Source organism: Salmo salar, chromosome 21, assembly GCF_965601325.2.
Source record: "Salmo salar chromosome 21, fSalSal1, whole genome shotgun sequence".
In the NCBI taxonomy this organism is placed as follows: domain Eukaryota; kingdom Metazoa; phylum Chordata; class Actinopteri; order Salmoniformes; family Salmonidae; genus Salmo; species Salmo salar.
In genome coordinates this window covers 27,172,501-27,184,819 of record NC_138311.1, presented here as the reverse complement: position 1 = coordinate 27,184,819, position 12,319 = coordinate 27,172,501, and the positions used below count along the sequence as shown (strand labels likewise).

Here is a 12,319-nt window from a genome sequence, read left to right as displayed (position 1 = left end):
TCTACAATGTGTTTGTGTGTATGTGTGCGCTCCCAGACAGAGATGTTCATCCTCATTAATAAATCAGCAGACGTAGAGAGCTAGTCGAGCTTTACCTCCGCACCCCTGTCCTTCAGTCTCTCTCTCTTTACCTCCGCACCCCTATCCTTCAGTCTCTCTCTCTTTACCTCCGCACCCCTATCCTTCAGTCTCTCTCTCTTTACCTCCGCACCCCTGTCCTTCAGTCTCTCTCTCTTTACCTCCGCACCCCTATCCTTCAGTCTCTCTCTCTTTACCTCCGCACCCCTGTCCTTCAGTCTCTCTCTCTTTACCTCCGCACCCCTGTCCTTCAGTCTCTCTCTCTTTACCTCCGCACCCCTGTCCTTCAGTCTCTCTTTCTTTACCTCCGCACCACTATCCTTCAGTCTCGCTCTCTTTACCTCCGCACCCCTGTCCTTCAGTCTCTCTCTCTTTACCTCCGCACCCCTATCCTTCAGTCTCTCTCTCTTTACCTCCGCACCCCTGTCCTTCAGTCTCGCTCTCTTTACCTCCGCACCCCTATCCTTCAGTCTCGCTCTCTTTACCTCCGCACCCCTATCCTTCAGTCTCGCTCTCTTTACCTCCGCACCCCTATCCTTCAGTCTCGCTCTCTTTACCTCCGCACCCCTATCCTTCAGTCTCGCTCTCTTTACCTCCGCACCCCTATCCTTCAGTCTCTCTCTCTTTACCTCCGCACCCCTATCCTTCAGTCTCTCTCTCTTTACCTCCGCACCCCTATCCTTCAGTCTCTCTCTCTTTACCTCCGCACCCCTATCCTTCAGTCTCGCTCTCTTTACCTCCGCACCCCTGTCCTTCAGTCTCTCTCTCTTTACCTCCGCAACACTGTCCTTCAGTCTCTCTCTTTACCTCCGCACCCCTATCCTTCAGTCTCTCTCTCTTTACCTCCGCACCCCTGTCCTTCAGTCACTCTCTCTTTACCTCCGCACCCCTGTCCTTCAGTCTCTCTCTCTTTACCTCCGCACCCCTGTCCTTCAGTCTCTCTCTCTTTACCTCCGCACCTCTATCCTTCAGTCTCGCTCTCTTTACCTCCGCACCCCTATCCTTCAGTCTCTCTCTCTTTACCTCCGCACCCCTATCCTTCAGTCTCTCTCTCTTTACCTCCGCACCCCTGTCCTTCAGTCTCGCTCTCTTTACCTCCGCACCCCTGTCCTTCAGTCTCTCTCTCTTTACCTCCGCACCCCTGTCCTTCAGTCTCTCTCTCTTTACCTCCGCACCCCTGTCCTTCAGTCTTGCTCTCTTTACCTCCGCACCCCTATCCTTCAGTCTCTCTCTCTTTACCTCCGCACCCCTGTCCTTCAGTCTCTCTCTCTTTACCTCCGCACCCCTGTCCTTCAGTCTCTCTCTCTTTACCTCCGCACCCCTGTCCTTCAGTCTCTCTCTCTTTACCTCCGCACCCCTATCCTTCAGTCTCTCTCTCTTTACCTCCGCACCCCTGTCCTTCAGTCTCTCTCTCTTTACCTCCGCACCCCTGTCCTTCAGTCTCTCTCTCTTTACCTCCGCACCCCTGTCCTTCAGTCTCTCTCTTTACCTCCGCACCCCTGTCCTTCAGTCTCGCTCTCTTTACCTCCGCACCCCTATCCTTCAGTCTCTCTCTCTTTACCTCCGCACCCCTATCCTTCAGTCTCTCTCTCTTTACCTCCGCACCCCTATCCTTCAGTCTCTCTCTCTTTACCTCCGCACCCCTATCCTTCAGTCTCTCTCTCTTTACCTCCGCACCCCTGTCCTTCAGTCTCTCTCTCTTTACCTCCGCACCCCTGTCCTTCAGTCTCTCTCTCTTTACCTCCGCACCCCTGTCCTTCAGTCTCTCTCTCTTTACCTCCGCACCCCTGTCCTTCAGTCTCTCTCTCTTTACCTCCGCACCCCTATCCTTCAGTCTCTCTCTCTTTACCTCCGCACCCCTATCCTTCAGTCTCTCTCTCTTTACCTCCGCACCCCTATCCTTCAGTCTCTCTCTCTTTACCTCCGCACCCCTATCCTTCAGTCTCTCTCTCTTTACCTCCGCACCCCTGTCCTTCAGTCTCTCTCTCTTTACCTCCGCACCCCTGTCCTTCAGTCTCTCTCTCTTTACCTCCGCACCCCTATCCTTCAGTCTCTCTCTCTTTACCTCCGCACCCCTATCCTTCAGTCTCTCTCTCTTTACCTCCGCACCCCTGTCCTTCAGTCTCTCTCTCTTTACCTCCGCACCCCTGTCCTTCAGTCTCTCTCTCTTTACCTCCGCACCACTGTCCTTCAGTCTCTCTCTCTTTACCTCCGCACCCCTATCCTTCAGTCTCTCTCTTTACCTCCGCACCCCTATCCTTCAGTCTCTCTCTCTTTACCTCCGCACCCCTGTCCTTCAGTCTCTCTCTCTTTACCTCCGCACCCCTATCCTTCAGTCTCTCTCTCTTTACCTCCGCACCCCTATCCTTCAGTCTCTCTCTCTTTACCTCCGCACCCCTGTCCTTCAGTCTCTCTCTCTTTACCTCCGCACCCCTGTCCTTCAGTCTCTCTCTCTTTACCTCCGCACCCCTGTCCTTCAGTCTCTCTCTCTTTACCTCCGCACCCCTATCCTTCAGTCTCTCTCTCTTTACCTCCGCAGCCCTATCCTTCAGTCTCTCTCTCTTTACCTCCGCACCCCTATCCTTCAGTCTCTCTCTCTTTACCTCCGCACCCCTATCCTTCAGTCTCTCTCTCTTTACCTCCGCACCCCTATCCTTCAGTCTCTCTCTCTTTACCTCCGCACCCCTATCCTTCAGTCTCTCTCTCTTTACCTCCGCACCCCTGTCCTTCAGTCTCTCTCTCTTTACCTCCGCACCCCTGTCCTTCAGTCTCTCTCTCTTTACCTCCGCACCCCTATCCTTCAGTCTCTCTCTCTTTACCTCCGCACCCCTATCCTTCAGTCTCTCTCTTTACCTCCGCACCCCTGTCCTTCAGTCTCTCTCTCTTTACCTCCGCACCCCTGTCCTTCAGTCTCTCTCTTTACCTCCGCACCCCTGTCCTTCAGTCTCTCTCTTTACCTCCGCACCCCTGTCCTTCAGTCTCTCTCTCTTTACCTCCGCACCCCTATCCTTCAGTCTCTCTCTTTACCTCCGCACCCCTATCCTTCAGTCTCTCTCTCTTTACCTCCGCACCCCTGTCCTTCAGTCTTTCTCTCTTTACCTCCGCACCCCTATCCTTCAGTCTCTCTCTCTTTACCTCCGCACCCCTATCCTTCAGTCTCTCTCTCTTTACCTCCGCACCCCTATCTTTCAGTCTCTCTCTCTTTACCTCCGCACCCCTATCCTTCAGTCTCTCTCTCTTTACCTCCGCACCCCTATCCTTCAGTCTCTCTCTCTTTACCTCCGCACCCCTGTCCTTCAGTCTCTCTCTCTTTACCTCCGCACCCCTGTCCTTCAGTCTCTCTCTTTACCTCCGCACCCCTGTCCTTCAGTCTCTCTCTCTTTACCTCCGCACCCCTGTCCTTCAGTCTCTCTCTCTTTACCTCCGCACCCCTGTCCTTCAGTCTCTCTCTCTTTACCTCCGCACCCCTGTCCTTCAGTCTCTCTCTCTTTACCTCCGCACCCCTGTCCTTCAGTCTCTCTCTCTTTACCTCCGCACCCCTATCCTTCAGTCTCTCTCTCTTTACCTCCGCACCCCTATCCTTCAGTCTCTCTCTCTTTACCTCCGCACCCCTATCCTTCAGTCTCTCTCTCTTTACCTCCGCACCCCTATCCTTCAGTCTCTCTCTCTTTACCTCCGCACCCCTATCCTTCAGTCTCTCTCTCTTTACCTCCGCACCCCTGTCCTTCAGTCTCTCTCTCTTTACCTCCGCACCCCTATCCTTCAGTCTCTCTCTCTTTACCTCCGCACCCCTGTCCTTCAGTCTCTCTCTCTTTACCTCCGCACCCCTGTCCTTCAGTCTCTCTCTCTTTACCTCCGCACCCCTGTCCTTCAGTCTCTCTCTCTTTACCTCCGCACCCCTGTCCTTCAGTCTCTCTCTTTACCTCCGCACCCCTGTCCTTCAGTCTCTCTCTCTTTACCTCCGCACCCCTGTCCTTCAGTCTCTCTCTCTTTACCTCCGCACCCCTGTCCTTCAGTCTCTCTCTCTTTACCTCCGCACCCCTGTCCTTCAGTCTCTCTCTCTTTACCTCCGCACCCCTGTCCTTCAGTCTCTCTCTCTTTACCTCCGCACCCCTGTCCTTCAGTCTCTCTCTCTTTACCTCCGCACCCCTGTCCTTCAGTCTCTCTCTCTTTACCTCCGCACCCCTATCCTTCAGTCTCTCTCTCTTTACCTCCGCACCCCTATCCTTCAGTCTCTCTCTCTTTACCTCCGCACCCCTGTCCTTCAGTCTCTCTCACTTTACCTCCGCACCCCTGTCCTTCAGTCTCTCTCACTTTACCTCCGCACCCCTATCCTTCAGTCTCTCTCTCTTTACCTCCGCACCCCTGTCCTTCAGTCTCTCTCTCTTTACCTCCGCACCCCTGTCCTTCAGTCTCTCTCTCTTTACCTCCGCACCCCTGTCCTTCAGTCTCTCTCTCTTTACCTCCGCACCCCTGTCCTTCAGTCTCTCTCTCTTTACCTCCGCACCCCTGTCCTTCAGTCTCTCTCTTTACCTCCGCACCCCTGTCCTTCAGTCTCTCTCTCTTTACCTCCGCACCCCTGTCCTTCAGTCTCTCTCTCTTTACCTCCGCACCCCTGTCCTTCAGTCTCTCTCTCTTTACCTCCGCACCCCTGTCCGTCAGTCTCTCTCTCTTTACCTCCGCACCCCTGTCCGTCAGTCTCTCTCTCTTTACCTCCGCACCCCTGTCCTTCAGTCTCTCTCTCTTTACCTCCGCACCCCTGTCCTTCAGTCTCTCTCTCTTTACCTCCGCACCCCTGTCCTTCAGTCTCTCTCTCTTTACCTCCGCACCCCTGTCCTTCAGTCTCTCTCTCTTTACCTCCGCACCCCTGTCCTTCAGTCTCTCTCTCTTTACCTCCGCACCCCTGTCCTTCAGTCTCTCTCTCTTTACCTCCGCACCCCTGTCCTTCAGTCTCTCTCTCTTTACCTCCGCACCCCTGTCCGTCAGTCTCTCTCTCTTTACCTCCGCACCCCTGTCCGTCAGTCTCTCTCTCTTTACCTCCGCACCCCTGTCCTTCAGTCTCTCTCTCTTTACCTCCGCACCCCTGTCCTTCAGTCTCTCTCTCTTTACCTCCGCACCCCTGTCCTTCAGTCTCTCTCTCTTTACCTCCGCACCCCTGTCCTTCAGTCTCTCTCTCTTTACCTCCGCACCCCTGTCCTTCAGTCTCTCTCTCTTTACCTCCGCACCCCTGTCCTTCAGTCTCTCTCTCTTTACCTCCGCACCCCTATCCTTCAGTCTCTCTCTCTTTACCTCCGCACCCCTATCCTTCAGTCTCTCTCTCTTTACCTCCGCACCCCTATCCTTCAGTCTCTCTCTCTTTACCTCCGCACCCCTGTCCTTCAGTCTCTCTCTTTACCTCCGCACCCCTGTCCTTCAGTCTCTCTCTTTACCTCCGCACCCCTGTCCTTCAGTCTCTCTCTCTTTACCTCCGCACCCCTGTCCTTCAGTCTCTCTCTCTTTACCTCCGCACCCCTGTCCTTCAGTCTCTCTCTCTTTACCTCCGCACCCCTGTCCTTCAGTCTCTCTCTTTACCTCCGCACCCCTGTCCTTCAGTCTCTCTCTCTTTACCTCCGCACCCCTGTCCTTCAGTCTCTCTCTTTACCTCCGCACCCCTGTCCTTCAGTCTCTCTCTTTACCTCCGCACCCCTGTCCTTCAGTCTCTCTCTTTACCTCCGCACCCCTGTCCTTCAGTCTCTCTCTTTACCTCCGCACCCCTGTCCTTCAGTCTCTCTCTTTACCTCCGCACCCCTATCCTTCAGTCTCTCTCTCTTTACCTCCGCACCCCTGTCCTTCAGTCTCTCTCTCTTTACCTCCGCACCCCTGTCCTTCAGTCTCTCTCTCTTTACCTCCGCACCCCTATCCTTCAGTCTCTCTCTCTTTACCTCCGCACCCCTGTCCTTCAGTCTCTCTCTCTTTACCTCCGCACCCCTATCCTTCAGTCTCTCTCTCTTTACCTCCGCACCCCTATCCTTCAGTCTCTCTCTCTTTACCTCCACACCCCTATCCTTCAGTCTCTCTCTCTTTACCTCCGCACCCCTGTCCTTCAGTCTCTCTCTCTTTACCTCCGCACCCCTGTCCTTCAGTCTCTCTCTCTTTACCTCCGCACCCCTGTCCTTCAGTCTCTCTCTCTTTACCTCCGCACCCCTATCCTTCAGTCTCTCTCTTTACCTCCGCACCCCTATCCTTCAGTCTCTCTCTCTTTACCTCCGCACCCCTATCCTTCAGTCTCTCTCTCTTTACCTCCGCACCCCTGTCCTTCAGTCTCTCTCTCTTTACCTCCGCACCCCTGTCCTTCAGTCTCTCTCTCTTTACCTCCGCACCCCTATCCTTCAGTCTCTCTCTCTTTACCTCCGCACCCCTATCCTTCAGTCTCTCTCTCTTTACCTCCGCACCCCTATCCTTCAGTCTCTCTCTCTTTACCTCCGCACCCCTGTCCTTCAGTCTCTCTCTCTTTACCTCCGCACCCCTGTCCTTCAGTCTCTCTCTCTTTACCTCCGCACCCCTATCCTTCAGTCTCTCTCTCTTTACCTCCGCACCCCTATCCTTCAGTCTCTCTCTCTTTACCTCCGCACCCCTATCCTTCAGTCTCTCTCTCTTTACCTCCGCACCCCTGTCCTTCAGTCTCTCTCTCTTTTTTGTTTGCAGTCTCTTTGTTTCTCTTTTTCTCTTTTTTCTGTTGTTTTTTTATAGAGTTCACAGTGAATGTCATTCTCTTCTTTTCTAAACTTGCATTCTTTCTCTCTGTCCTGTAGTTGGACTGCTCCCTTCAACCCAGCAGAGGGACAGATCTGCCCCCCAGGGGCCCCTCATGGGGCAAGGATGTGACTGGGGATCCAAGGAGCCTAGGAGAGGAGGGCTGGGGGTGAAGACTGAGGGTCAGTGCCTCCCCCCCTTGGCCCCTGAGCCCCCCACCGAAGACACCGCCTCTCTCAAGCCCCGTTGTCATAGCGACACGGACAAACCCAAGGGCAAGCGGCCGTGCAAGACCAAACACATCAGCCAGAGAGAGAGGGAGCGGAGGAGAGAGCTGCTGAACGGCAGCAGCAACCAGCATGGAAGCACTGATCTGGGAGCAGCTTTGGAGGACAAGGTGAGTTTGCTGGAGTTATTGGGGTTTCAGTGTTAACAGGGCTGGTGTCAGATTTAACAGGCTGGAATGGGCCTTGGAGAGACAGTGAGATAAATTACAGAGACAGTGGATCGAGGCCGCAAGAGAAGGGTCGTTCCACCTCAAAAAGCACAATAAAGAGGATTTCCACCCCCACCATCTCAGATTGTTTTGAAATCGTTTCTGTAGTTAGAAATAGATAGGATTAGAATTCCTGAAACATTATTTTGTTGAAGTATAATTTGATCTCTGAGAAATTAAGCTAATCGATTTCAACCAATCAGGTAATATGCAATAAATATAGTACCCAACATTCGATTTGGATCAAAGTTCTTTCTACCAATGAGTAAGACATGAGGAATAAATTCAAAAAAAGGTCAAAAACCACCCACGGACCCCATGCCAAAGCCATCCCAACAACCAGTATACAGTATCAGTTCTCTATGTTTGACAAGTAGTATGGAGCTGCGGCTTGTAGTATTGCTTCTCCATGCTATTTATTGTATTCCCTGTGAATCTGGTGATGTTTTTTCCCCTGTTCAGAGAAATTAGCCATTGAAGTCGCTTGCATTATTTAGCAAGACGTACTGTGAAAGTACCAGGTTTTGACCACTAGATGCTGCTGTTCCTGCTATACTGCCACATTCTTTATAAATTTTGCTGGTCTCTTGCGTTTATTAACTAGATCACAACATTTCCTTTGCACCGTTGGGTAGAAAACCAATAGATCTGTCTCGTTATGAAAATAAATTGTGTTGTTTACTCACAGTTTCATGGTATCCAATTGCGATCTTGTCTCATCGCTGCCACTCCCCAACGGGCTCGGGAGAGGCGAAGGTTGAGTCATGCGTCCTCACAAACACCTGCTTACTTAACCCGGAAGCCAGCCGCACCAATGTGTCAGAGGAAACACCGTTCAACTGATGACAAATGTCAGCTTGCAGGCACCTGGCACGCCACAAAGAGTCGCTAGAGTGCAATGAGTCAAGTAAAGCCCCCCCAGCCAAACCCTCCCCTAAACTGGATGACACTGGCCCGATTGCGCGCCGCCCTATGGGACTCCCGGTCACAGCCAGTTGTGACACAGCCTGGGATCAAACAGCAGGCTGTAGTGACACCGCAACACTGCGATGCAGTGCCTTAGACCGCTGCGCCACTCAGGAGCAACCCAACTCTCCTTGACTCGTCCAACAAGTGGCTGCTCTGTGAGAGGGTCATCCCTATGCAATTCTCATATGAAGACTTTTCCTACAAGCCCAAAACTTAGATGGAGAAATGGGCTAGGGACTGAAATGTTGTGCCAACCCTAATAAAATAATGAATTGCATGGCAGTCTTATGTTTTTCAATAAAATGATCAGGAATTGGCTCTATATGTATTGTGATTAGTGACATGTAACATTAAACCCAACACAACCCAATAGCATTACAATTGCAAAACACTATACAGTGTGTGTTTGGTACTTTTACCATTGTAGACCATTAGAAACCATAACATTTAAACCATTAGATCTGCTGTAGCCTAATGGTTTGCTTGTTCACCAGGAATGGCCTAATGGTAACTAATACAGACCTTTTTTAAGGGTATAACCAGCTTCATACTATTTGTCAAACACAGAGAACTGATACTGTATACTGGCTGTTGGCGTGGTATTGGCATGGGGTGTGGGGGGTCTGTGGTTGGTTTTAGAATTTTGGGGGGGATTCCTAATGTCTTAAATCAGATGCTGGGTACTATATTGATTATTATCTGAATCCTATAAATTACATTAAAATGGACCATTTGGGTGCATCAATTAGCTTCATTTCCCTGAGATAAAATGTAATTTCAACAAAATAATGTTTCAGGAATGACTCAAGAAGGAGTGAAAGAGAAAAGGAGAATAGAGAGACAGAGGGAGTGGGGGAATGAGAGAGAGGAAGGGATTAAATATGTTTGCGATGTTTAGAGTGTTGCTGCTGCTCTGACCTCTTCCTGCCCTGGAAAACTCCCTGTGGAGTGTGTGTGTGTGTGTGTGTGTGTGTGCGTGTGTGTGTGTGTGTGTGTGTGTGTGTGTGTGTTATACTTTCACATACTGTAGGATTCATGGTATGTTGGCTGTAAAAACAATTGGGCAATGTTTCTTTCAAACAGACCTAATTTTACCTCTCTTGTCAGTATTCACTTTTTATATAGCCATTGCTTTTATCAGGAAGGAGCAAGAGACAATAAACTTTGACCCTGTTGTTGCAACCGTTGTCATGGTAACCTGGCAGCTGCACGTTCTAGATTCTTTCGTTTAAATTCAGACCTTCCACTGCTTTAATTTCTTCACATTCACAACAGGAAGTTAGCAGCTTGCCATAGCCTACTTGTAAATAATTTGTAAATAATATTCTTGTATTTTCCTGTTATGGTGAATAAAGTTGGCTACTCAAAACATTGTCAGATTGTTCTGGTAATTATATGAGCTGGCTAGACAAAGACAATACATTATTAACTTGTTTATGCAGGTCCTAAGAAACATAAGACTAATAACATGTATTTTTGAAAGAATAGAATGGCATATTTTGAGGTTAACTTTGTTATTAGTCTGTGCAGCCCATGGCTGCGCCATGCAAATGAAATCTATAGTTCTTATTTTGTTCAATAAACAGACAAGAGACACACTTAGCTGACATTCCCCTGCCCTGATCAGTCAACAGGTTATATTGTAAAGTCAAAATGAATGAAATAGAATATACCAGAATAAAACAGAAATATTCTTTTTCCAAACAACTTGAGTGTCACAACCATGTTGAACCACTGTCATATAACAGAAACATTTTCTTTCGCTATAGAAGCATTAGAATCTGCACTCTCTGATCATGTAAAGAAATAAAACAGCTGACCTGAATCAACCGCTGTAGGACGATTTCAGAAAGTAGAGTTTTTGATCCACGTAGGATGTGGTCACACCATCGCACGCTTTCTCGTTTTTCAAACTCCCCAACAGTTATTTTGGCTGAAACTAAATATAAGGGCCTTTAATTATTTACCTGTCAGAACCAAGACAAAAAGACGAAATGACAGTGTGCATTCCTCCAGCCTAAATACCAAAGCATTTCTGTGACAATAGACAAGAACAGCTCAAGGACAGAACTACTTACATTTAAATACAGAGAATAAATGCATTGAAAGCGTTTCTGTGAAGCTTTGTGATTGACAAGGACAAGTTTTTATGTCGGACAACAATAGAATATTCATGATTTAATGGGTGCCAACGATGGTAAGATGAAAGGCGATGTTCGTACTGAGGGGTTGGCGGGACTTCGAAATACATTACCGCAATCGTGACTAGGTCGTTTGGTGGAAATACAAGTACAGGGCTTTGTTGCTGGCAATACCGTTCAAATATTAAGAAATGGCGGCAAAGTTGGCGGCATGGTAAAATTGGTGGAAAAACGTCTTGGTATGAAAGGTATCTTAGTGTGTGTGTGTTTGTGAGTATGTGTGTCTGTGTGTTTATCTCTGGCTTCGAGCTTTGGGAGTGTGTGTTATTGTGTAGGTCAATGCCAACACTGTGTAAGGGTATGTGCATTCTTTACATAACGAGAAAACCCTGGAGCGTTTGAGCAGTGGAACACTCAATTACACACACTCTCTCTCTGTCTCTCTCTCACACCCACACACACACTCTCTCTCTCTGTCTCTCTCTCTCTTTCTCTCTCACACCCACACAGCTCTCTCTCTCTCTGTCTCTCTCTCTCTCTGAGAGGAATGTGGTGGCTGAGTGTCTAAAGTGTCGGAGTTCAAAGGAGAAAAAAAAGTAGAGGGAAAAAAAGGCTAGTTGTTTTCCGCTCGCACCGTTCCCATCCCTCGCTTCAGATTACAACAGCTGCTCCGACACGGAATTCCACTGGGAGGGGGGGGGGGACAGACACACGTTGTGTGAGGGTACGGCTTCATGTGTGAGAGAGCGTTTGTCTGTAATGTATGTGTGTGTGGCTGGCTTTATCTTAATTGGTGTGTGTGTGTGTGTGCGTGTGTTCTCGCTAACCCCCTCTTCCTGTCTCTCTCTCCCCCAGGTCAGTGAGCAGTGTGCTCGGAGGAAGAGACCCTCTTCGCCCCTCCATTACCTCGGTTCTCCGGTCAAGCCCTGTTCCCGAGCAACGCGGCCCCCTTCCGTACCCCCTCAGGTGAACGGCTCTGGGACTGTCCCACCGGATGGAGCAGGGGTGAGGAGGGCCCCGCCTGCTGAGCCTCCCGTGGTGAGGCCCATCCCCCCAGAGGCACGGAGACTAATCGTCAATAAGAACGCTGGAGAGACGCTGTTACAGAGAGCAGCCCGGCTCGGATACGAGGTAAGACAAATATTATCTTTGTCCTCACTCTCCCTCGCTCTCTCCTTTTCTCTGTTTCCTCGCTCTCCCTCTCAGTTTTTCTCCTCTCTCTTGCTGTTTTCATTCTCTCCCTCGCCCCCCCCCACTCCCTCCCAGCGCTCTCTCTTCTCCCCCTCCCTCTCCTCTTTATGACTCACATTGTTGTAGGCACGTACACACAGACACACACAGACACACACCACACACACACACACACACACACACACACACACACACACACACACACACACACACACACACACACACACACACACACACACACACAGACACTGAAGCACGTAGGGATCGTCGGGCTCACAAGCAGACTAAATGCTGCCTCACATTCACACACAGACACTCACTCCTCTCTTTCTCTCTCCTCTCTTTCTCTCCTCTCTTTCTCTCTCCTCTCTCCTCTCTTTCTCTCTCCTCTCTTTCTCTCTCCTCTTTCTCCCTCCTCTCTTTCTCCCTCCTCTCTTTCTCTCTCCTCTCTTTCTCCCTCCTCTCTTTCTCCCTCCTCTCTTTCTCTCTCCTCTCTTTCTCTCTCCTCTCTTTCTCTCTCCTCTCTTTCTCTCTCCTCTCTTTCTCTCTCCTCTCTTTCTCCCTCCTCTCTTTCTCTCTCCTCTCTTTCTCACTCCTCTCTTTCTCTCACTTCTCTTTCTCTCTCCTCTCTTTCTCACTCCTCTCTTTCTCCCTCCTCTCTTTCTCTCTCCTCTCTTTCTCTCTCCTCTCTTTCTCTCTCCTCTCTTTCTCG

General features: G+C 50.2%; 1 protein-coding gene across 4 annotated transcripts in view; it reads left to right on the top strand.

The window, feature by feature from the left end:
• The window catches only part of LOC106582152 (BCL-6 corepressor), a 68,785-nt gene that overhangs the window by 43,546 nt on the left and 12,920 nt on the right, over positions 1 to 12,319 (top strand). For all 4 annotated transcript variants that reach the window (XM_082967075.1, XM_082967074.1, XM_014164940.3 and 1 more), the window contains 2 exons: positions 6,870 to 7,207; positions 11,272 to 11,547. In XM_082967075.1, coding sequence (XP_082823201.1) covers positions 6,870 to 7,207; positions 11,272 to 11,547 — 614 coding nt within the window. The remainder of the gene's footprint in view (positions 1 to 6,869; positions 7,208 to 11,271; positions 11,548 to 12,319) is intronic.